At 43.7% G+C, this 25,664-nt stretch overlaps 1 protein-coding gene across 4 annotated transcripts in view; it reads left to right on the top strand.

The window, feature by feature from the left end:
- Positions 1-25,664, top strand: part of SPRED2 (sprouty related EVH1 domain containing 2) — an 81,983-nt gene that overhangs the window by 32,262 nt on the left and 24,057 nt on the right. Inside the window, exon 2 of one of the 4 annotated variants that reach the window (XM_053380441.1) lies at positions 13,590-13,747. The exons of 2 other annotated variants lie outside the window; for them this stretch is intronic. Coding sequence is in view for 1 of the 2 variants with exons in the window: in XM_053380439.1 (XP_053236414.1) it covers positions 9,816-9,832 (17 nt within the window). In the remaining variant the exon portion in view is untranslated. Of the gene's footprint in view, positions 1-9,735; positions 9,833-13,589; positions 13,748-25,664 lie in introns of those variants that run through there. One more of the 4 variants, XM_053380439.1, reaches the window with a different exon arrangement.

Here is a 25,664-nt window from a genome sequence, read left to right as displayed (position 1 = left end):
ATTGGCATGAACTATAGTTCTACAGCAGGCATAGGCAAACTCTGGCCCTCCAGATGTTTGGGACTACACTTCCCATCATCCCTGACCACTGGTCCTGTTAGCTAGGGATGATGGGAATTGTAGTCCCGAACATCTGGAGGGCCAGAGTTTGCCTATGCCTGGTCTATAGGGTACATAAAGGTGGCAGGATACACTGAGCTGCAAATGCTGCAGCGACTTGAAATCTGCCACCTTCTCTTCCTAAGAGTAAGCAGAGTGCTGCAAAGGAAAGGAACCTTAATCTTTCATTTATTTTATTTTTATTGGTGGTGTTATTTATTTATGGTGACTTCCAATGCGCTAGAACGGGCGTCATACAAAAGTACAACCTTAGGCAATAAAACAGGAATGAAATGAGTAGCAGAATTCACAACAGAATCACGGTTCCTAAAACTCCCACATTTTCGCAGTCTCCCCCCGCCCCATCCCTTTTCTCCTAAGGCACACAGAAGAAGACACAATGGACCCTTTCTGCCCCGCCAGTGCTTTCCCCTGGGGAAATGGCTTTTCAGATGGATTGTGTTTAGTAGACGTCAGGTGGTACCCCCAAGAGTTAGCTGACAGGCTATGTGCTCAAGTAAAATAGTTCAGGCAAAACTAATTCCAGGGGCATGTTTGTGCCTGATACAGTGTCGCTGCCAGTAGATGCAGGGGAAAAAATGTATAGGAGAGCTTTTGTATATTTACCTGAAAAGTGTTAATCATTAGTGGAAGGCAAGGGGGGTGGAATCCACATGCCAGCAGCTGTAGGAACAGGCAAGAACAACAGAGGCAGAAGCTGGGCATTAGGTTTGTTTCTGCAGTTTGCTAGGAATGCCCTAGTTCAGGTCTTGCCTCCCACATGAACTCTCTGCATGGTCATAGGCAAGCTGCTCCCATTTCAGCCTTACCTTCTCGCATGCGGGTGGCGCTGTGGCTTAAACCACTGAGCCTAGGGCTTGCTGATCGGAAGGTCGGTGGTTCAAAACCCTGCGACGGGCTGAGCGCCCGTTGCTCAGTCCCAGCTCCTGCTAACCTAGCAGTTCGAAAGCACACTAGTACAAGTAGATAAATAGGTACCGCTCCAGCAGGAAGGTAAACAGCGTTTCCGTGCGCTGCTCTGGTTTCGCCAGAAGCGGCTTAGTCATGCTGGCCACATGACCCAGAAAAACTGTCTGCGGAAGCGGACAAACACCGGCTCCCTTGGCCTGTAAAGCGAGATGAGCGCCGCAACCCCAGAGTCATCCGCGACTGGACTTAACTGTCAGGGGTCTTTTACTTTTACCTTCTCGCACCCACCACCCTATCTGCTGTACGGCTATGATGATACCAAGCAAGATTACTGGGTTGCTGAATAGATTGCTGAGGGAAACCCTTATATGCATCTTGGGGGAGGGGGAATCACACATAGTAAGGGGCTTTTGGCCCCACCCCAGGGTCATGCAGCCCTTTGGGCCTGCCTCAATGTCACATGAGCTAAAGCCCTGCGCTGCTGTGCTTCTAATTCACATGGGAAGCCATGGGCCTAGGCTTCCCCCTGCAGATGTCCACACCTCAGGTGTGTCGATTGGGACCAGGGGTTGGGGGCCACATGACCTTGAGGTGGCTCCAACAGTGAAGTTCTGACCTACAAATTCACACATGTACACGAAGCGCATGTGAAGCTCTTTGTGAACACACAAATGGTTCTTCCTAGGTATAGTACATGTTTTGGGGGAAGAATTATGTTTGTTCGACTAACCCAAAACTTTGCTAATTACATGTCGTCTGTTTCCCCTCGCCCGGGATTCTAGAAGGCAGTTCCCAGAGCAAAGAATAGGAAGTGTCCTCTCAGTCTGTCAGAGGCTGTCTTCACATACACAGGAAGTCCCTAACTCACCAACACTTTGAGACCCATTGGCTACCCTCACCTGGTTCAGTTGGCCAGTCAAATCAAAGCAGTTCTTGGGGTGTGGCCGCTGTTGCATGCTGACAACTTTGAGGAGCACAGGTGAGATCTGAGTGCAGGGTGGGGGCCAAAGGTACACATACCCCAGAAGGAGTGCAGCGTACCCCACACCAGAGGTAAAGGTAAAGAGACCCCTGACCATTAGGTCCAGTCGTGACTGACTCTGGGGTTGCGGCGCTCATCTCGTTTTTTTGGCAAAGGGAGCCGGCGTACAGTTTCCGGGTCATGTGGCCAGCATGACTAAGCCGCTTCTGGCGAACCAGAGCAGCGCGCGGAAATGCATTTACCTTTCCGCCGGAGCGGTACCTATTTATCTACTTGCACTTTGACATGCTTTTGAACTGCTAGTTTGGCAGGAGTAGGGACCGAGCAATGGGAGCTCACCCCGTTGTGGGGATTCGAACCACCAACCTTCTGATCGGCAAGTCCTAGGCTCTGTGGTTTAAGCCACAGCACCACCTGCGTCCCCCACACCAGAGGTACTGCTCCCCTAACATACAATTTAAAGAAATCCCTCAATACTCAGCTCTTGGGATCCTAGCTACTACCACAATATTGATTTCAATGGAATTTCCAAATATGTGGTCTTAAGATCAGGGCATCATTGTACAGTGGTACCTCCGGTTGCGGACGGGATCCATTCCGGACGTCCAGTCGGATCCCGAGGTTTCCGCAACCTGCGCAGTGAAACCTGGTAAAATACTTCTGGGTTTGCCACGCTCATCCCGAAGTTTACGTAACCAGAGAGTTACGTAAACAGAAGTACGACTATATATCATAGGATCCAAATTCAATCAATCACTGATTTTATTTATGCTTCGGTCTCTTTAATCCCCAATTCCAGTTTCTTAAATTTGGATTTTGGATGGGTTTTATGGGAGCAGCACTGGATGTTGCAAATCTTATTTTGAAGCCTTGGGATTCTGAACATGTAGCTTCTAGTTTAAATTGTATCATTTATTTATTATTCTTTACATTAATGCTGTACATTGAAGCATGGACTTCACAATTTATTCTTTTCATTCCCTTGCTGCTTGTGTGAGGATTTTTTTAGCTGCCATTGGCTAGATCTTGCATTTTATTGGTGGAAACTGCTTTAATTGTTAAAACCCATCACATTATAGCAGATCTGTTTTACCATAAAGGCTGAAGTTTAATGTTTCCACCTTTATTTTTTATAAAATGTGTTATCTCTGCCTTGGTTATTAGATGAGGGAAAGTGGAGTATCTTTTGGGTTAGGCCAACATAATGTTCACTCCTACCTTTAAGATGTTAAGTTTTTGAAAGCCCTCCTCAGAACAATTTTAGGAGTACAGAATCAAAATTGCTTTTCAACAACCTTGGTAAATGAGTGGATAAAATTGTGTTTCTTTCTTTTTAACCTGGTAAAAGTTGGGTGTTGTAGAACCCACACCTTAAATTCAGCTCCTGAGAGATGTACCGTATTTTTCGCCCCATAGGATGCACCGACCCATAGGACGCACCTAGTTTTTTTTTGGGGGGGGGGGAAATAAAGAAAAAAAATTATTTCCCCCCCCCCAGGTGCGGGGCGGGGACAGGGGAAGCCCAAGCTTCCCCCGACCCCAGCCCCCAGAACAGGCTGCTATCCGCAAGCCGTGGGAGAGCTGCACGAAGCCCGAAGCTTGGGGTGTGCTGAGCTCAGCGCGCCCCAAGCTTCTGGGTGCCGGGCAAGCTCTCCACTAACCGACCCCGCTCACTCTCCAGGCTTAAGCGGAAGCCTGCATTCGCCCCATAGGACACACACACATTTCCCCTTCATTTTTGGAGGGGGAAAAGTGCGTCCTATAGGGCGAAAAATACGTTACTTCCACCTGTGAACCTACTGAAGGGAGCAAAGGGTGCTGACTGGGTACTGCGAATTTGCCAGTGTTAATACACACACACACAAATGTTACCTACATTGATTAGCTGATAGGACTGGTGCTCAAAACTGGTTCTGGAGATAACACTTTATGGAATCTGGCTTCACAAAAAGCCGCCTTATATTTTTATACGTAGGTTTTGTAATGGGGTCACTAGGTTTTCTCTGACAGCTCAGCTTCCTACATAACCACAGTGACTGAGACTTTCTACTTCAGTTTCTAGGTAAAAAGATGACCTCTAAGTATTGTTCCCTAATCTATGGCATTTATCATCTGAAATATTATTAGACTATTATTTTTAGGTTTCTCTTTCATATACCTGACTGTTCCACTTTCCTGAAACCTTACCTATGATACGCATTATCAAAAAGGCTATTAAAAGTGAACCCACTCTTAGAGCTGGCTTAAATCCGGGTACTTAGCTTTTTACATTCAAAGGGGACATTCATCCAAATTGATTCATGGTGCCCAGGAAATGCTAAAGTTTCTGCCTATTTATATACCTGATTTGTTTCAAAAGATAAATTTCTTTACTTAGAAAAACTAGGAAGAGAAGGAATTGGATATACAGTGGTTGTTGTTTAGTCGTTTAGTCGTGTCTGACTCTTCGTGACCCCATGGACCAGAGCACGCCAGGCCCTCCTGTCTTCCACTGCCTCCCGCAGTTTGGTCAGACTCATGTTTGTAGCTTTGAGAACACTGTCCCACCATCTCGTCCTCTGTCGTCCCCTTCTCCTTGTGCCCTCCATCTTTCCCAATATCAGGGTCTTTTCCAGGGAGTCTTCTCTTCTCATGAGGTGGCCAAAGTCTTGGAGCCTCAGTTTCACGATCTGTCCTTACAGTGAGCACTCAGGGCTGATTTCCTTATACAGTGGTACCTCGGGTTAAGTACTTAATTCGTTCTGGAGGTCCGTTCTTAACCTGAAACTGTTCTTAACCTGAAGCACCACTTTAGCTAATGGGGCCTCCAGCTGCTGCCGTGCCGCCGGAGCACGATTTCTGTTCTCATCCTGAAGCAAAGTTCTTAACCCGAGGTAATATTTCTGGGTTAGCGGAGTCTGTAACCTGAAGCGATGCCTGTTTCATAATTTTGCAGTCAGCTTAGATAGCAAAAATGGGGAGAATGAAGACTAAGGTTTACACATGAGAAGCAGCCAGACAGGTTTCAAGTGGGTCCAGGAGTGCCCCAAACAATTCTAATATTATTGGACATCCAAATATTGTAACAGATAGGTGTGCTATGACCAGAAAGTATGAGTAAACCGTATGCATGCAGAGCAAATGGTTCTCAACCACCCACCCAAAATGATCCAAGTTACAGGTCAAAATTGCCTGTGTATGTACAGGAGAAATTCTAGAAAGCTTCTGCCTATTTTGCAGATTAGAGAGACAAGCTTCAAGGGAAATCTATGAATTCATGTTAGAGTTCAAATGCAAATGCAAGCTCCCCTCCGCTACTTCTCCTTTTGTAGCGGATGCAACACAGTCACAGGACGCCTATAAATGCACATAGAAACTCTGCCTCCATACATGATGTCAGAAAGACAAGAGACTCGCTTCCTCATTCAAGCAGCACAGCCAAGAGGAGCAGATAAGGAGACAGACATGTAGAGATGTATGAGAGGTACTAATATAGCAACCACCACCCGAATTTTAAGGGAGGAAGAAGACTCAGAAAGGTACAAGAAAAAGAATCAACACACATACCTGTCTCCTCCTAGAACTGCTAGCACATTTGCAAAGCTTAAGCAAGGTTGGGTCTGGTTTTAAGTTGGATAGGGGGCTGTGTGTTGAGATTACTGCATTGCAGGCAGTTAGGCTAGATCAGGCTTCCTCAGCCTCTGCTCTCCAGGTGCTTTTGGCCTACAACTCCCATGATCCCTAGCTAGCAGGACCAGTGGTCAGGGATGATGGGAATTGTAGTCGCAAAACATCTGGAGGGCTGAGGTTGAGCAAGCCTGGCCTAGATGACTCTCAGGTACCTCCCAACTCTACAATTTTATGATTCTATCATGCCTTTCTCCCTCTTTTGATCCGTTTAAAGTTAGTTTAAGATCCCAAAGCTGGTAGCCATAGTTTTCCCGTTCAGATGGGAAGATATGGTTAATTAGATACTTCCTGTGCATTGTGAAGGGGGGAGAAAACCAGTTTGTCCTTATCTCTCCTTAAGTCAAGATACGATCCAAACATGGCTGTGTCAATATTACATGCAGGACAACACGGGTGGCTTGGCTTTTTGGTTTGAGGTGTCTGTTGGGAAATCATGGCAAGTTTTGCCAACAATGATGGCTTAAGCTGTTGTTGGTTCACATCCCTTGCACCAGGCATGTCCAGAGTCCGTTTCGGGGGCTGTTTCGGGCATTTTTAAATTTTCTCTTGTCTTAAGATCATTGTTGGGAAGCTTCAGGAGCTGCCAGAAATTCCTTCAGGGGACTGTATACAACAAGCACCCTGGCCATCCTGGGTTAAATAATTGTTTTATGAAGGATGAAGACCACCTAAGGGCTTCAGGAAACTAAACTTCTACTGTATGTTATGAAATGCACAACAACACAAAACCAAACCAGTTCCTCCTCATTGTTCCAACTTAGTACAGTGGTGCCCCGCAATACGAATGCCTCGCAAGACGAAAAACCCGCTAGACGAAAGGGTTTTCCATTTTTGAGTTGCTTCGCAAGACGATTTTCCCTATGGGCTTGCTTCGCAAGACGAAAACATCTTGCGAGTCTTGTGATTTTTTTCGCTCCCCCCCCTTTTTCTAAGCTGCTAATAGCCTTTAAGCCGCTAAGCCTTTAATAGCCGCTAAGCCGCTAAACCGCTAATAGCGCAAATCCGCTTAGCCGCTAATAGGGTTGCTTCGCAAGACGAAAAAACCGCTAGACGAAGACACTCGCGGAACGGATTATTTTCGTCTTGCGAGGCACCACTGTAGTTCCTCTACTGCAGGCATGGCCAGAGTGTGTTTCGGGGGCCTAATCCAGCCCGCTTGTCGGTTTAATCCGGCCCCTGTGGCAGTTTATTTCCTGGGATAAAACCCTAAAAAACCCTCAACTACTTCAATCCTAAAAGAAGGTCAAGAAGTTTGGTCGGCCCTCACGGCCCTTCACTTCATCAAATCCGGCCCTCTTTGAAAAAAGTGTGGACACCACTTGCTTTATGTCAATTAAATCATATAATATATGCCTGAAGACTCCACGTATTCCATTCTGGTGGGGCAACGCATGGGCATCTTGCCTCCTTTTACCCATTGGATTCTTCTGCCCATCATGGATCTGTGGAAGATTTTCCTTTCCTTTCGCCTCTTTTGAAACAGAGGCAGCTTTCATATTGTCACTGGGGCTTTTTTGGGGAGGAGGGAATTCAATAACATACTGGCAAATTCAGGTTGTAAAATTAAAGTGGATTTGGTGCTTTTGCACAACAAACCTGTTTCTCCCCCCGCCCCCCAAACAACTTTACTTCTTGCAGTTAGGAAAGTGACAGGAAAATGCACTGGAAAGTGTGGGGTGAGAATTCCTTGGTGTAACATTGTGTAACCTCCCTTCCAAGAAAATTGGAACGAATGCCCAAGAAACAGCCGATGTGCAGACATATCAGGATGAATGTTCAGTAAACAGATCTGTCTGGAAGCAAACCAGAGTGTGAAAAGCTTGTCTTTGGTTTGTTTTCAAGTACACCCCCTGCTTGCCTCAGGATGATAAACAGGCATGTTATGGTGTTTTTAATCTCTCTTAGGGAAGGAAGCACGCTTTTAAATAAACATCAGATACCTTTCCATTTCTGCTATCTTGAATGAAAACGAAATCTTTAAAATACCTTGCCGTTTGTGTGTGCGTGTGTCACACTGTGCTCTTGAAACTGTTTCAAAGGTACTTCATAATTTTCCCCTTTCTCGCCTTGAAAAATCCAAGTGAATTAAAAGCAATTAGAGCTTCAAAGCCAGCTATATTTAAAAATAGTAGCATTTTTGTGCATGTTTCTTCAATAGAGTCCTTCGCCTATTGGAAACAGCAAGGCTGGATCTCTTCCAGCCTTCTTCTATATTATTTGATAACTTAGTTGTGACTAAAGCCTTTAACATACTCTGAATATTTAGATAAATGCTGCTTTTTAATTTTAAAAAGAGCACTCTGTGCTCCTTTTGATCTGACTCACTTATCCCTTTCATCAACGCCTCCCGTCCTCTTCGCAAACCACTTCTGCTACTGAGCTCTGTCATCTGTAGGCTGCACAGTTAATACAGGATTGATCAAAACTGGGTGGTTGTGATGCATAGCTATATTTACATAAGCCTGCAGAACTATCTGCCTTGTTTCAGGCTTCTCTCGGCTGTCAAAATCTAGAGAATTCTAGTTCCACACTCTTCTCTACATACCTCTTCACTGTCCCTCCAGGCGATTCCAGTGGCTGGTCCCAACATGTGGAATTGGGGGGGGGGGGTCCACCTGCTCCTGCTCTCTGATTGTTATGTAGCCTCCCCTTCTCTTAGGGAGAGGCTTGTCCTGTTCCTCCGCACCCTTCTCTTTTGTAGGAAGTTTTGCGCTAACACCCAATTTTTACTTGCTTATAGGGGAGCTTCAGTTGTGGTTTGCTGGCCCCAGCCTTGGTAGCCCTTGCACTTGGAAATGCAAGTGTGCAAATGCAGGAGAGCACTTGTGCGGTAGAACTAATATCCCCACAACTTCCCCCCTCTACCTCTCCCCCTCCCCGCCATGTTTAAATCAGTTGAGCTCCAAAACCAGAAATATGCTCAACCTCTGGGAGCAAAGGGGTTTTAAAAGAATTGGTGAGTGCAGAAGGGGTTAAACGCCCCCTTCTCCCCATGCCAGTTCTCCAATACAATGTTTGTTGGACCTTGGCAATTGATGCTTCCCTATGAAGGACATGTCTTATGACATGGGTAAGCAAACTAAGGCCCAGGGGCCGGATCTGGCCCAATCGCCTTCTAAATCCGGCCCACGGATGGTCCAGGAATCAGCGTGTTTTTACATGAGTAGAATGTGTGCTTTCATTTAAAATGCACCTCTAGGTTACTTGTGGGGCATAGGAATTCGTTCATTTTTATTTTTATTTTCAGAATATATTCTGCCCCCCCCCACAAGGTCTGAGGGAAGGTGGACCGGCCAGGTCCTGCTGAAAAAGTTTGCTGACCCCTGTAAGCCCCAAGTGATCAGCCAGATGGTCATTATGGAACTACATATTGGTCCCAACACGAAATCACGAATGGGAGGAAGAAAATAAAAATATAGAATGGAATTAAGTATTTATTACAATGACATTGTGATGAATATTTCAGTGCATTTTAAGGACAGATGCTCTTTTATCAGGGGAAGCTATTTTTAACCGATTCCGTCCATAAGCCACAGTGCAAGGCTCTTGCTAACTTCTCAGAGATGCGTGGGCTGCCTCGCATGGCTCTGTGGCATGTGTTTGACTGGGCTGGTCACTGTTTTGTGCAGGTGCGGTCCACTCCCCCAGATGTACATTGCACCAAATCGGAGTAGCACCAGCCCCTAGCATCCTTCGCGGTCCTTGAGTAAAATGTTTGTGTTGCAGCTTTTAACCTCATTGCACTGGAAGCAGTGCTGCGACATTCAGTTGGTTCAGGGCGCAGGATATAAATGGTAATAGCAGGATGCTGCTGTTGGTTTTTAAAACAACACCAACGGAGAAGGTGGAAGAGTAAAGGTGGAAGTGTTTGGTCAGTTTTTGGTTTAATTCACTGTGGGAATGCTGAAACATGAGGCACTACGCAACTGGCCTATAAAATGCAGAATAGTCCTCGGATGACTCATCTAGTACAATGCAGTATATTTGTCAAGGAGACTGAATCATGCAAGGGTGGGGGAGCTACTTTTCTACTAACCAACTGGTACTCGAGTCAGCAAGGCAATCCATTTTATCGTATGGTTTATTGTGGCAATAATGGTAAAAACTGCACGCGGGGTTATAAAATGTAGAGGAAATGGCATCTGTCGGCAGGTACGTTTCTTCCTCTTTTAGATGCTGTGTGTGCCTGGGCTCAGGTAGCCGGATTTTTCCTCTTTCCCTGGTTTCTAGTCTCCCTTTTTAAAAACAAGTCTGTAAATTCTGCAGTGGTCTGTTGTGGAAAGAAGGCACATTTTAATGGCTGACATTTAAGATGTTTCACTGAGGAGAGTAACTTGTGCTTACATGACCCCTTTGGACTGAAATGTGGAGTTTGGGAGGGGGTGAAGGCTACCTTTTCATGAACTGAGTGACAGGACAAAAAGGGAACTGGATTTTGAATGGCAAAGCATATCATTGGGGACTGCGGCTCTTATCTATATGAGCTGGCAGGTGACTAACATTCCTTGAAAGGTGAGTGTATCTATCATAGCTGATTTGAGTTGTGATAAATTAGACTTTAACCAACGGTATATGCAGTAATAACAGAGGGCTCTTGCTCTGGGGAGGATTTCCCTCTCACCAAATTCAAAATGGACAATTTCTTTTATGCTTCACAAAATGCTGTATTGCTATTGATTTTTGTCTGTATTTGCTTTATGCAGCATTAAAAAAACAAAACAAACCAGGGATGAAAAAAAGACAAATTCAACCACAGGTAGAGGTACATTTATGGAAGTCTGTGGGGACACTTACATTTTGCCAGTGGCCTGGTGGTGCGGCTTGCAGATCCAGTAATCCAATTGTTCTATTTATAGCTATGCCTGTAAAGCATAACAAAGCCTAGGGGTCGGGCCAGTTTTGCTGATAAATGTGCTTAGCATCACAGCTTAAGCTAATGGTCCCTAAAGGTAAAGAACCCCTGACAGTAAAGTCCAGTCGCAGACGACTCTGGGGTTGCGGCGCTCATCTCACTTTACTGGCCGAGGGAGCCAACGTTTGTCTGCAGACAGTTTATCTGCATGACTGTGGCCAGCATGACTAAGCCGCTTCTGGCGAAACCAGAGCAGCGCACGGAAACACCGTTTACCTTCCCGTCGGAGCGGTGCCTATTTATCTATTTGCACTTTGATGTGCTTTCGAACTGCTAGGTTGGCAGGAGCTGGGACTGAGCAACGGGAGCTCACCCCGTTGCGGGGATTTGAACCGCCGACCTTCTGATCGGCAAGCCCTAGGCTTAGTGGTTAGAGCACAGCACCACCATGTCCCAGTTGTCCCTAGGTCCCCTTCAAAGCCCCTCCAAAACTTTAAGCAGGCTTTACCAGCAAAAGCTCATCTTCCAACAGAGCCCATCTTCCTATCATTTCTGTATCTGTGGAATATTTTGCCAAAAGACAGAAGTGAATTTTGATAGAGAAACATTATTGAATGAATGCTTTCCCTTTTGTATTAATTTGACAACAACAACAAAATGCAAACATAACAACAGCAAAGAAAACACAATAACCAAAAATGTTAATCATAAGGCATCACAGCCTAGAAGGACAAATGCTTTGACACACGGTTCGGCAAGCAATACTTGTATTAATGAACTGTAGCCATAGCACATGTGACCATGCTATCTACAGGGAGACTTGTCTGGGGAGTTTTAGAAGAAACAGGAAGAATAGTAGTTGTCTAACGACAAGGTTATCTTGATTTTTAAAAATGACATACATCATCTGTATGTCTTTTTTAAAATAATAATAATAATAATTCTCTGAGGACCGTTTTCAGCCGTGGGTGCAATTGTAGAAGAATTATCAATTCATTAAAATTCCCCCTTCTGTGTGTTCACCCTCTCAATATGACATCTAGTTATTTTATTAAAAATAATTGTACCCCACACTCTGCGCATCTTACAGTATTTGAAATCTACAATTATCTAAAAGAAACAGGAGCCATCACTTAAAAACAAACACTTAAAAAAATTACTTGCTGCATGAAGCAAAAGTCTGCTGGAGTAAAAGAAAGTGTTCACCAATTGGCAAAGAAGAAGAAGAGGAGGAGGAGGAAAGGCAGGAGAGGATATGTGTATATGTATTTTCACAGTTTATTACATGCTCATTCTCCGGACATCAGGGAAAGAAACTTGTGAGTGAGCGGTTCCTGGATCTTGGAAGACAGAAAGTTGCCTCCCCTGCCCTGTGTAACCTCCCACTTGGACTACTATGTGGGTCTATCCTTGGAGTCAGTCTGGGGGCTGCCGCTTGTGTACTTGTGGGATAACAAAAGGCGAGGTGGATGAAATATCCTGAGTTGGATTATATTGTTTTCAGTGTTGCTTTCAATCTTTCTTGTCCTCACTCACCTCCATCCCGCATTCATTTTATTTTATTTTGAAGAACAGAGTTTATGACCCATAGGACAGAAAGTTGGGCAGGGAGAGGAACAAAGGAGGCAAAAAGAAGAGAAATAAATGTTTGATGTAAATCAGAAAATGTAGCTCATTCCCAAATGCCTTTTGTTGAAATGTTAAATGTGATGTTTCGCTCGAAAACTTGGTTCAGAGATTTACCTTTTCACCTAAGGAATTCATGTCACTTTTCAGCCTGCAATTCTCTTGTGATTTTCAATACTGTGATCAGTAATCATTAAGTTCTCCCTTCCCCACGCACGGTCTCAAGCTGTCAGGATCAGACCAGCATGCACAGATCTAATCCAAAGAATCTAGCCAAAGTACCACAATAGTCTGCCCCCGATCAAACAATGAACCCCAAAGAAACACACTTTCAAAGAGAATGTGAAATATGAATAGTAAACAAGGCAAATCGACAAGGATGTGAAGAAAGCATGACAGGTTGCACAATGCCTTTTTTCTTGCTATCAAGAATCTCCATCACATAAACCTTGGACTTTCTCATCCACTTGTGTGAGGCTTCTCCACATTTTGAGTGTTCTGCTAATCTTGCTTTTTGTATGTAACTTGTCTCACTCACCAGCTGGTTATAATGTGGATCTGAAAACAGATCTTCATAAGGCTGAAACATCAACCATCACCAACAAAAGCCACCCCCAAAAAGGCACCCTGCTTTGGCAACTCTGCAGGGAGGCATAGACTTTTTGCTCAGCCCACTCTATTCTGCACTTCTGGCCACTTGCAGCCTAAACTTTTGCAGAGAAAGTATCCTAGAAGAATGCTGTGGCAATTTCAACCAGATGTAAGGGAAGATATGACCTTGAAATGTCTTTGGGGGTCCAGGCTTTTTAAGAGCTTGTTGAGATAGTATCTCCTTGAGTTATGTCTGGAAAACAACACTCCTGCAACTTCCCGATGGCTGAAAATGAAGCTGTGAAATGGGACCCAGAGGGACATCACAAGAAGGTTTCATTGCGCTGAGCAGCAATTACCTTTTGTGTCTTTTCTGCCAGGAATGCATAGAAGCACTCCAGTAGCTCCACATCTAAAAGAACAGGACACCATGTCCCCTGATAACTCTTGCCCAAGATCAACTGATAGGGCAGCAGAATGCAATCAAAGTGATAGCATCTCCCAATGATTCCTGGATACATGCTTTCTCCTGGGATAGAAATCCTTTTGCCTATCCCAAGCAAAAAAGCTAATTGGCATCCCATTCTTCGGAGTTTCATGCAAGGAAAAGCACGGCAGATTGCACAATACTTTTTTTCTGGGAGGAAAACTGCCTCATCGTAACAACAAGGGAACTCCTCCCATTCACTGGTCTACACGTCAACAATCTCATGCTTCTATTAATAGGTTTGTTTTATCCCACGGGTGGTATCCTAGAATTGAACTCCCTACCATTGGCCCATCTGGGATAAAATAAATTTCATTGGTTAACTTCGAAAGCTATGATGTCATTGATTCCAGATCTCAGACCAACCCTCCAATAAATAGAGAGAAGAGTTTTTGCTGGTCCACATCTTCCACTTCCACTTCCAGAAACATGACCAAGGCAATACCAGAGGTGTGTCTATTAGTGGACCTGTCTTCCTCCAGGCATCTAAGCTTTAAATATTCTAGAAGAGGTAAATCTTTGAACGAAAAGCATTTTTGTTTATTAAAAAAAACTAGGAATGTGATCTTTTGATACTTGTCTTTTGAGCCAGCGTTCTTGTCCTTTGTTGATATTGTAACAAAATGCTTTAGCCTAGGAATTCTGCTTATGTGATTCTGGTAAAAGTGATGCATTGCTTTCTCTGTGTGCAAGCAATGCAGACTAATGTATACTTTCCAAAAGGATTTAATGGTATTTATCATACAAGGACCTGCAGCCCTTATAGCCTGCTGTAAGTAGGAGCAGATATTCTTCTATGGTGTTAGGAGACTTACCCACAGTGTTTAAAAGTAAACCATTTCAATTTCCCAATGTTGGCTTGTGTTTACAGAGTCTCAAATGTAGGCTGTATTCATCACCAAGAGTAGACCACTTGGATAGCAGCTGAGCAGGTAGCATCTTGCCAGCCAGAATAATTTGGTGTTTGAGTTTTGGGGTTTCTTGGCTGGGGGGCAGTTGCTGCTAGTCATTTAGTTTCCATGCAAATTAAGTGGGTGTTAAAATTTACTGGTCACCACTAAAACTTGTACTGTGCTAAACTTGCAGCCATTCTACACATCGCACAGAATGTGATGATAGCCTAGGACTGCATATGCAGTAGCTTGCCACAAAGAAAGCTGCACTAAACCTTTTTCCACCTCTGGTTTCCTAGTTATGCAGGGAATTCTGTCTGTGCAGGAGCACACTCAGATCTGACAGATATGTCATACCCACCAGAAGTAGCACGATTCAGGAATTTGCTGCTTTAATCTGCATAATGTATTGATAGGTTCTTGATCTGCAAAGAAAAGAACTTTGTGTGATCACCTGCCTTAGAAAAGCTGTGATTCCCGTGAGTGTTTTGAAGAAGAGTTTCAGGCAGAGACTCAGCAAATAGATCCAGAGAAAGCCGGGCCAGCTTAACTTCAAACTGTGGTGACACGCATGGCCATCTGAAGGGCGTTTGTTGAAAGTTAAGAACATTGCTGCTAGCAATATATACTACAGCTTCTATAGCCTACGTATAGTAGGGGTGTTTAAAATGAGAGTCGCCATAGCGACCCGTAGTTAAAAGTAGAAGTCGGCAAATGCGTCCTCTTTTTTTGCTCTTCAAAATATGGCAGCCCTAGGTAAAAGATCTGAGGAACTGCTGTAGTTAAATGATTCCTCCAGTAGATTTGAGATTAGAGTTCAATTCTGTTTTTAGAGAATGCTAGCCTTCAAATAATGCTCTGTTTTTTCCGAAAACAAAAAACACCTACCAGGCAGCCAATGAAATTTGCTCTTTCCAAGTAATTGGATCAATCTGGTTTATTCCTTTTTACCATGACCTCATGTGAATGCAAATGCAGAATGTGAAGCTGAATGGAGTTAGTGCAGATTCTGAATGGTGTTTCAGCCATTAATTTGCCTCTTTATTGGATTCCGCCCTTTCCTTTTGTCTGTTCCCATTTAACAACCTCCACCTTTGACCTCTGACACTATAATGTTCTTTTGCTGAATGGATGCTTTAGAGCCAGATGATTATTCCATTGTAAATTGTGGAGTCATTAGGAGCACTCTATTCTTAAAGCTTTTTGCTGTGCCAAATGGTTTGTTCTGTGCTTGAAGATTCTGGAGAGAAATAAGGGTGTTTGTGATCCAAAGAACTCAGTTTGGTCATAGCGCAAAGTGTAAGAACATGTGGGTTACATGCATCCTTGGTTCTGTAAGCAGCCACATCAGTGCAAAGTAATTTAATGCATCTCTAATTATAGAATTATTGAAGAATTATAAGTCAAATGCTTGGGCATAGAAAAGTTTGCTCATTTTAATTCCCCCCTTGCTTGTAAAAATAAACAGGTTCTGAAATCAATTACCTGAGAGGGGTAATTGTTCATTTTTATGCAGTTTGTCTCTGTTTTGCCAGTGAATTCAAAGTTGCTTTGCTTATTTCTTTAGTGCATTTGTCTCTTTGGAGTGGTGACGGGGAAGGGAGGTGTTAACTATGAAATGAAACCCATCTAAGAGAGAAGCAATTTAGGTTTTTCCAAGTTATTTCTTGTATTGGCCAACACTTTAAATTAAAAGTGTAAAGAAGAAATATTGAAGTTTGGAAGAGTTTCAGCTCCCCAGCTTGGTCTGTTGAAGGCCAGAGACTTGCTTCTAACTTCATAGCAAAAATCCCCTTTCCATCACACCCAAACACTTTAATAATTTGCAGTTTGGGGATCCATGGTCCCTTCTGATGGGTACAGGATGGAATTATGCTTTTAAATATAGTGATTTCTTGCTATTCCCAATCTGAGAAATCTGCAAGCAGATCAGCCTACCACATAATCTTAGCTGAACAGAGCAGAATGCTATCAAAGGATCTGAGAGAAGGGCTGTCCCCCAGCCTCCCATATGATGCTTGGTTTCTAACACGCCCATCCCCATTCAGAACTCAAGTGAAATCAAAAGTGTTCGCTCCCACTACAAAATTCAAGTATTTTCTATTACTGCTGTTGCAAAAAGTCACTGTGGTCATTCTGTATAGAACTGGACTTTGCATAGAATAGTCATTGGATTTTAATGGTCTTTTGGCTCAACTGTTTATAATTGTTGGGAAGTATGGCTTTCTAGCGAAAAGTAAAGACAGCTTTATTTGAGGCTGACCGAGGTGCTGCAGGGGTTGTGTACACACACACACACACACACACACACACACACACTGCTGTTCTTGTTTACTTTGATTTCCTTTTCCTTCTTAAATACTCTTTCAGCCATATTAAGGTACTTTGGCATGAGATGGGGAGTGCATTTACATACGTTTTCTCTACACCTGGTTGTTTACCTGCTTACTACTTCCATGCATATGATGAAGTGGGCTCTCTCCTCCTTGGAAGTTTATGCCACAGTAAGTCTGCTTCAAGTGTTACATCTGTTATGGTGCTACAATTCTCCTGTTTTAAAGCGTTAAGGCTAATGGGAGGAGGTGGCACTCAAAATGTTTTCACACTGTGCCTAATGCAAGTTAGCACAGCTACTGCTTTTCCTGTGTCAGTTTAGCCACTCCTTTAAACTTTAGGCAGGGAGCAGATGATTTAACAGGTTGGGACTTCCCTCTCCCCTTTTACCATAATTTTAATCAAGGTAATACAACACTGGGATGCAGGTGGCGCTGTGGGTTAAACCACAGAGCCTAGGACTTGCCGATCAGAAGGTCAGCGGTTCGAATCCCCGCGATGGGGTGAGCTCCCGTTGCTCAGTCCCTGCTCCTGCCAACCTAGCAGTTCTAAAGCACGTCAAGTGCAAGTAGATAAATAGGTACCGCTCCGGCGGGAAGGTAAACGGTGTTTCCATGCGCTGCTCTGGTTCGCCAGAAGCAGCTTAGTCATACTGGCCACATGACCCAGATGACTCGCTCTACGTGGGGCTGCCCTTAAGACTGACCCAGAAACTCCAGCGGGTGCAGAATGCTGCAGCGAGACTCCTTACGGGGTCTTCGCTGCGAGATCACATTCATCCGGTGCTATATCAACTGCACTGGCTCCCGGTGGAGTACAGGATCAGGTTTAAGGTGCTGGTTTTAACCTTTAAAGCCCTATACGGCCTAGGACCCTCGTACCTACGGGACCGCCTCTCCTGGTATGCCCCACAGAGAAACTTACGGTCTTCAAATAAAAACATCTTGAAGGTCCCAGGCCACAGAGAAGTTAGGCTGGCCTCAACTAGAGCCAGGGCTTTCTCGGCTGTGGCTCCGACCTGGTGGAACGCTCTGTCACAAGAGACTAGGGCCCTGCGGGACTTGACATCTTTCCGCAGGGCCTGCAAGACAGAGCTGTTCCGCCAGGCCTTTGGCCAGGGCACAGCCTGACTCCCTCCCTCGGCAATCTTCGCGGAGCTCTGGCCCAATGGTGGCCAGTGGCTTGAATTTAATTAATTTTATAATGAATGATTTTAGAGTGTTGTTTGTGTTGTACTTTTGTATTGTTTTATTGTTGTTAGCTGCCCTGAGCCCGACTTCGGCTGGGGAGGGCAGGATATAAATAAAAATTATTATTATTATTATTATTATTATTATTATTATTATTATTATTATAAACTGTAAGTTGTAAGGCAGGGGTAGGCAACCTAAGGCCCATGGGCCACAAGCGGCCCACGGGGATTGTTAACTAGTATACCTGAAGGAGCGTCTCCACCTCCATCGTTCTGTCCGGACACTGAGGTCCAACACTGAGTGCCTTCTGGCAGTTCCCTCACTACGAGAAGCCAAGTTACAGGGAACCAGGCAGAGGGCCTTCTCGGTAGTGGCACCCGCCCTGTGGAATGCCCTTCCACCAGAAAAATAACTACCTAACTTTTAGAAGACATCTGAAGGCAGCCCTGTTTAGGGAAGCTTTTAATGTTTAATATATTACTGTATTTTAATATTCTGTTGGAAGCCGCCCAGAGTGGCTGGGGAAACCCAGCCAGATGGGCGGGGTATAAATAATAAATTATTATTATTATTATTATTATTATTATTATTATTATTATTATTATTATTAACTGGCCCACAAGCCAACCCTGAACCGAACTGTCCACTTAGCGAGTCCCTGCGCGCTGCGCTAAACCGGCGTGGTGTGGGGACTCACTTCTGCGGCGCCGGAAATTGCGTCTGCAGAGACGCCAAAAATCATGTCTGTACAGACACTGGGAATCGTGGGCACGCGTTTACATGCCCGCGCAATCTGGCCAACCGGGAGACCTCCGCTGGAGTGAACCGGCCCAGGCGAGGTAAACCTTGTCGCCCCCTGTGGTAAGGATTATTGCGTAAGTATTTTGAACTACTTAAAAGCACTACATAAATAGTAAATATTAATAAGTATAATTATTGTACAAAACGCATTTTGGAAGGAAATTAGTTGTTTATGTTAAAGCAAGAAAGCTGACAGTTACTGTGTTTTGAGCTATATTTGAGTAACCAAATTTGTGCCTCTTGTTCTTGCTGCTTTCTAAATGAAATAGAAAGAGAATTGGGGGGGGGGGAGTGTTGGAGCGCTGTTAGTGCTACACATTTAGAGACAGCAGATAATTAAACGCATATGTTCTGCTTCTTGACCCAAGTCCTATGTTTGCCAAGGAACACTTAAAGAATACAGTCCAGAAAGTATTTTTAGATTTTAAGCACCCCTGGAGATAAACTGCAAGTACTGTAGTTGTATTTTAAGTCAAAGCAAGATGATTCTGCAGTGCAGACTTAAAAATAAATAAATTGAAAAGGTACTGTTGTTAGATTGAATCTGTTTCAGCGAATAGCAGACGAAATATAAAAAGGTAAACGACCCCTGAGAGTTAAGTCCAGTCGCAGACGACTCTGGGGTTGCGGCGCTCATCTCGCTTTAGTGGCTGAGGGAGCCGGCGTTTGTCTGCAGACAGTTTGTCCGGGTCATGTGGCCAGCATGACTAAGCCGCTTCTGGCGAACCAGAGCAGCGCACGGAAACAGTACAGTGGTGCCCCGCAAGACGAATGCCTTGCAAGACGGAAAACCCGCTAGACGAAAGGGTTTTCCGTTTTGGAGGTGCTTCGCAAAACGAATTTCCTATGGGCTTGCTTCGCAAGACGAAAATGTCTTGCGAGTTCCTGCAGGGCTTTTTTCCTCCCCCCCCCCTTTTTCCCAAGCTGCTAAGCCGCTTATCAGCTGATCCGCTAAGCCGCTTAAGAGCTGATCCACTAAGCCGCTTAACAGCTGATCACTAAGCCGCTTAACAGCTGATCCGCTAAGCCGCTAATAGCGCTAAGCCGCTAATGGGCTTGCTTCGCAAGACGAAAAAACCGCAGGACGAAGAGACTCGCGGAACGGATTCTTTTCATCTTGCGAGGCACCGCTGTACAAAGGCTTGCTGGATGCTGGCGTGTAGGGCATATGATTGGCATCTCACCCCCCCCCCCAAAAGCCTCCAATATATTTCGCTTCTGTATGGTATACTGCCCAGCTATGCTGAAGAAAACCTTGTATGTGGGAGTCTCCATTTTGCTTTTCCTGCTAATTGGTGTGGGGCTACCCACCTCAGTATTGGATGAATTGATGAGTCTCGTTCTGGGTGGGATGAATGCAATCCTTGGGATACTGCGATGGAAAGAAAGGGCTGGCAGGTTTCCAGGTAGCTCAGGAGTCCAGAGACCTGCATTTTCCCTAAGCTTCCACCACCATAGATATCAGTTGAGCTAAAGTAGCTAAATCAGCCAATTAACACAAGTAAGAGCAGACTGCACAGATGAAACTCTGCTGCAAGAATGGACTTGAGTTGTTGGGCTTACAGGTTACACATTACATGGGACACATTCAAGGGCATCTGTGACCTTGGTGGTTCTGCTATGGAAAGTGGATACAGGAAAGTATCTGTGGAGCTATTGCTGGGCAGGGGCACTTTCACTTCAGTATAGCACCAGGCTGAATCCTGCCATGATACAGCCGTCGTGTCCTGCATCTTACGGAATGACATATTACTGCATATGGCAATCTCTTGTTTCCACCAGATCCTTCTGTTGGCGGTCTGGGGAAATGGTGGTACATTTATTGTGTGAGTTTTGTCTTGAAGAGTTCAAATTATGTTTTTATTCTGGGGGGAAAGGCCGTTTCTTCTTGTGTTAATTTTGAGAGAGAAGGTACAGTGGCCATACAATAGAGTACAGTCATACCTCGGGTTGAAGTAGCTTCAGGATAAGTACCGTATTTTTCGCTCTATAAAGCACAGTTTTCCCCTCCTAAAAAGTGAGGGGAAATGTGTGTGCATCTTATGGAGTGAGTGCAGGCTCCCTGGCTTCAGCAAAAGCAATGTGAAGCCTCTGATGAAATGAAAATGAAAAGGAGAAATGGAAAGGACTCCACTTCGCTGAAGGGGCGCTGCACAGAGAGGGAGAGAATTTTTTTTTTCTTGTTCTCCTCTAAAACTAGGTGCGTCTTATGGTCGGGTGCGTCTTATAGAGCGAAAAATACGGTATTTTCGGGTTGCGCGCTGCGGCAGCCTGGAATTAACGGAGCGCGTTACTTCCAGGTTTCGCCGCATGCGCAGACGCTCAAAATGATGTCATGTGCAGAAGCGGCGAATTGCAATCCACAGACGCACGGGCGCAGGTTGTGTTCGCTTCTGGATGCAAATGGGGCTCCGGAACGGATCCCGTTCGCATCCAAAGGTACCACTGTATAAATTTAAACTGGTGTCGAAAATAGTTTCATGAGTGGTTTACCGTCTCTTTCTGGTGTCCTTGATACCATGAAGCAGCAACTACATTTTCCCCCTTCTGCCCTGAGGAAATGTTAGAAAAGTATCCTCAAAAGGGCTGGGTAGCAAATGATTATGTGTCCTGGAACACCTTTATGGCTTGGCTATCTGTTGTTGGCACAGATCTGTCTCAAGACAATGGAGTGCACCTCCAGGGGTGAGAATAACAGTGACTGCTGCGGCTGCAGAGACCAGTAACACGTAACTATTGCCTCCTGTGTTGTTTCTGCTGCATTAGCCGCAAGAAAGTGACCTCTCTGGTGCGCAAACCTGGGCAGTGTGTATGGAGGCCCTGGGGTGCCCAAATGAAAGCAAAGTAATACATTTAGTAGCAACTGGGCTGCGGGAGTTGCCGGAAGGAGGTGTACATGGAGCCATCCAACCATCTTAGAGACTCCACTCTGGATTTCTGTATGGTTTACTCCTTGGTTTTTTCTTCTCCCAAAGATGTTCCGCAAGGCAGCAAAGGTTTAGGATCAGAGTTTTCCTTCTTCTTAGACAGGCTACCTTCTCAGGTTGATGAGCCCCATCGACTCCTCGCTGCCCTCTGCAGCACATGCAGGATCCAACCACCTTCTTGAACGTTGGACCCACTCTTGGTCTCATCCTTTCAGTCTCTCAGAGGGTTTGTTCCTCAGGCTTTTCTTCTCCCAGAGATGTGCCACAAGGCTGTCTAACCAGGAAATATTGTTGTGTCAGTGTTGCGTGAGGCAGCTCGGTATCACATTTAGTTTTCAGAATATTTTGTATTTTGGGGGTGGGATGGGAGCTTCAGTCTTGTACACGGTTAGAAAAGGGTTCACAGGCAAGCTTTGAGTGTTCAGGCTTAGTATGGTTGTCTACTGTATATTTTGGAAACAATTTGGATTTTGGGGAAGGGGTTATTAATTCAGGACATGACAGATTTGGGTTCCCTTGTTGAATCCGTTTATTCTTGAATATATAAAGGAAACAGTAAGTGAACAGGATCAAAGCTAATGACTAATTTGTTTAGTGCTGTTGAGGCAGAATTGTCCTCAAAGTGGCAATCATGTGATATTTAAGTTGAAATCCATCTTTTTAAAGAATGTGGAAAATAGTGTGTTTGGTAAAATTGATGTTTGAATTGAGGGAAGAGAGGCAGAGAGAGAGAACCTCTAAAAGAAAGAAAAATGCTGCATTTGAACGTTTGGAATACAGGATATGTTCAAGTTTTAATTTTTAATTTACTTATTACAGTAATTTACACCACAGCTTTCCAGATACAAATCCTTCCAAGCCAGCTTATATTATCTTTTTAAAAAAAGAAGTAGTAGTACGGTATTTTAAACAATGGCAGCAGTATCTGAAAGACCATATTCCCTCATACAAACCTGCCTCGGTTTTGAGATCTTTGACGGAGGCCCTTCTCTCAGACCCGCCAGCCTCACGGGCAAGTTTAGTTTGAATGTGGGAAAGGGCCTTCTTGGTGGCTGCTCCCTCCCTGGAGAAGCTAGACTGGCTCCCTCATTGTTTCGCCAGCAGGCGAAGACCTTGTTCCAGTAGGCTTTGTGGAACTGACTGCATTTAATGAAAGGGTTGGTTCCATGCTGTTTTTGTTGTGATTATATGGTTTTAATTGATGAGCTGTATAACTGTCTTTCTATCTATCTATCTATCTATCTATCTATCTTTTTTTCCCCTTTTTTTTTAAAATATTTTTATTAAGCAGTTTTTATAATCACACAAACAATACATAACAACAGCAAATACATAAACAAACAATAACAAAAACAAAACAGAAAAAACAAGTACCATTTCATATCCTAATTTCTTAAACCTTTCTTCCTCGACTTCCTCATGCCTCCCTTTTCTGTATTCCAGATTCTAGTCAATTACTCAGCAAATCTTCCCTTTTTTTTTTACATTAAATTTAAGCTATCCTTATTCTCCTTGTCTTAACCATTGCTAATAGTAACCATTTACTTTCCAGTCCAACATCATTCTAACTTTCAGTAATTTTGTAGTATTTCTTTAGATAGTCCTTAAACTTTTTCCATTCTTCTTCCGCCGCTTCTCTTCCCTGGTTTCGGATTCTGCTCGTCATTTCTGCCAGGCCCATGTAGTCAATCACCTTCATCTGCCATTCTTCCAGTGTGGGTAGATCTTGTGTCTTCCAGTACTTTGCAATGAGTATTCTAGCTGCTGTTGTAGCATACATAAAGAAAGTTATATCCGTCTTTAACACCCCTTGGCCGACAATACCCAAGAGAAAGGCCTCTGGTTTCTTAGGGAAGGTATATTTAAATACCTTTTTGAGTTCATTATAAATCATTTCCCAGAATGCCTTAATCTTCGGGCACGTCCACCAAAGGTGAAAGAATGTACCTTCCTTTTCTTTACATTTCCAACATTTATTATCAGGCAAATGGTAAATCTTTGCAAGCTTGACTGGGGTTATGTACCACCTATAGATCATTTTCATAATATTTTCTCTTAAGGCATTACATGCCGTAAATTTCATCCCGGTAGTCCACAACTTTTCCCAGTCAGCAAACAAAATATTATGACCAATGTCCTGAGCCCATTTAATCATAGTTGATTTAACCGTTTCATCTTGTGTATTCCATTTCAGCAGCAAATTATACATTTTTGACAAATTCTTAGTACTGGATTCTAACAATTCAGTCTCCAATTTTGATTTTTCCACCTGGAAGCCAACTTTACTGTCCAATTTAAACACTTCATTTATTTGGTGATAATGCAACCAATCTCTCACCTTCTCTTTTAATTTTTCAAAACTCTGCAATCTCAGTTTGTCCCCTTCCTTTTCTAAAATTTCCCAATATCTTGGCCACTTCGACTCCATATTTAACTTTTTAACTGCCTTAGCTTCCATTGGCGACAACCACCTTGGGGTTTTGTTTTCCAGCAAATCTTTATATCTGACCCAGACATTTAATAGTGCCTTTCTGACAATATGGTTTTTAAAACTTTTATGTGCTTTAACCTTGTCATACCACAAATATGCATGCCACCCAAAAATATTGTTAAAACCTTCCAAGTCCAAAATGTCTGTGTTTTCAAGAAGCAGCCAATCTTTTAGCCAGCAGAAAGCTGCCGCTTCATAGTACAGTTTAAAGTCTGGCAGGGCAAACCCCCCTCTTTCCTTTGAATCCGTTAATATCTTAAATTTTATTCTGGGCTTCTTGCCCTGCCAGACAAATTTAGATATGTCTTTCTGCCACTTCTTGAAACAGTCCATTTTATCCATTATTTGTAATGCTTGAAACAAGAACAACATTCTTGGCAATACATTCATTTTTATGACTGCGATTCGACCTAACAAGGAAAGCTTCAAGTTTGACCAAATCTCCAAATCTTTTTTCACCTCTGTCCAAGTTTTTTCATAATTGTCTTTAAATAAGTTCACATTCTTAGCTGTCATATTTATACCCAAATATTTCACTTTTTTAACCACAGTCAACCCCGTCTCATTCTGAAACCTTTCTTTTTCAACCTGTGTTAAATTTTTCTCCAATACCTTAGTCTTTAACTTATTCAATTTAAATCCTGCCATTTGACCAAACTCTTGAATTATTTCCAAAACTCTTTTCGTGCTAGCTTCTGGCTCTTGTAGTGTTAGTACTAGGTCATCTGCAAATGCTCTCAGTTTGTATTGTTTAGCTCCGACCTGAATCCCTTTAACCAACTGGTCCCTCCTAATCATATTAAGCAAAACCTCCAGGACCGATATAAAAAGTAGTGGGGAGATAGGACACCCCTGACGTGTCCCTTTTTCAATCTTGAACTCTTCTGTAACCACATTATTTACAATTAATTTTGCTTTCTGTTCAGAATATATTGCACCTATACCATTTTCAAACCCTTGGCCTACCCCCATCCCCCGGAGGTTCTTCAACATGAAACTCCAAGATATATTGTCGAAGGCTTTCTCAGCGTCCACAAATATCAAAACAGCCTTGGTATTTATATTCACTTCCAGCTTCTCCAAAATGTCAATTATATTCCTTACGTTGTCCGACAAATGCCTTTTCGGGAGAAAGCCCGCTTGGTCCCCATGAATCTCCTCCATCAAAACTCTTTTCAATCTCTTTGCTAAAATATCAGCAAAGATTTTGTAATCCACATTTAATAGCGAGATGGGTCGGTAGTTCTTAAGTTGGGTCTTTTCAGTCTCTGTCTTTGGTATAAGTGTAATATAGGCCTCCCTCCACGTATCGGGTGCCTTCCTCCCCTCCATGATCTCGTTGCAGACTTCCTTCAAAGGTTGTATCAACCCTTCCTTCAAAACCTTATAGTATTTGGAAGTCAGTCCATCAGGTCCAGGTGATTTGCCCAACGTCATGCTTTGAATGGCATCTTCTATTTCCTGTGCTGATATCTCCTGGTTCAAAATTGTCTTACTTTCCTGCGTAATCTTTTTCAGCCCATTTTTCTCGAGGAATTGTTGTATGTCCATTTCTTTCTGCGGCCCTTGTGTATACAGTTGTCTAAAGTAGCTCTGAAAACAGTTCCTAATTTCCACTGGGTTACATATATTCTTTCCTTCCACTTCTAAGTTTGTTACCGTGTTGAGTTTTTGTCTCTTCTTTATTTGCCAAGCCAATAACTTACCACATTTATCTGCAGATTCAAAAGTCTTTTGTCTCATTTGTTTAATTTTCCATTCTATTTCTTGATTCATCAGTATCATCTAT

The sequence above is a fragment of the Podarcis raffonei genome, chromosome 3, assembly GCF_027172205.1.
Source record: "Podarcis raffonei isolate rPodRaf1 chromosome 3, rPodRaf1.pri, whole genome shotgun sequence".
NCBI classification, from domain to species: domain Eukaryota; kingdom Metazoa; phylum Chordata; class Lepidosauria; order Squamata; family Lacertidae; genus Podarcis; species Podarcis raffonei.
Note: the sequence above shows the minus strand (reverse complement) of the source record. Positions and strands in the feature narration are given on the sequence as shown.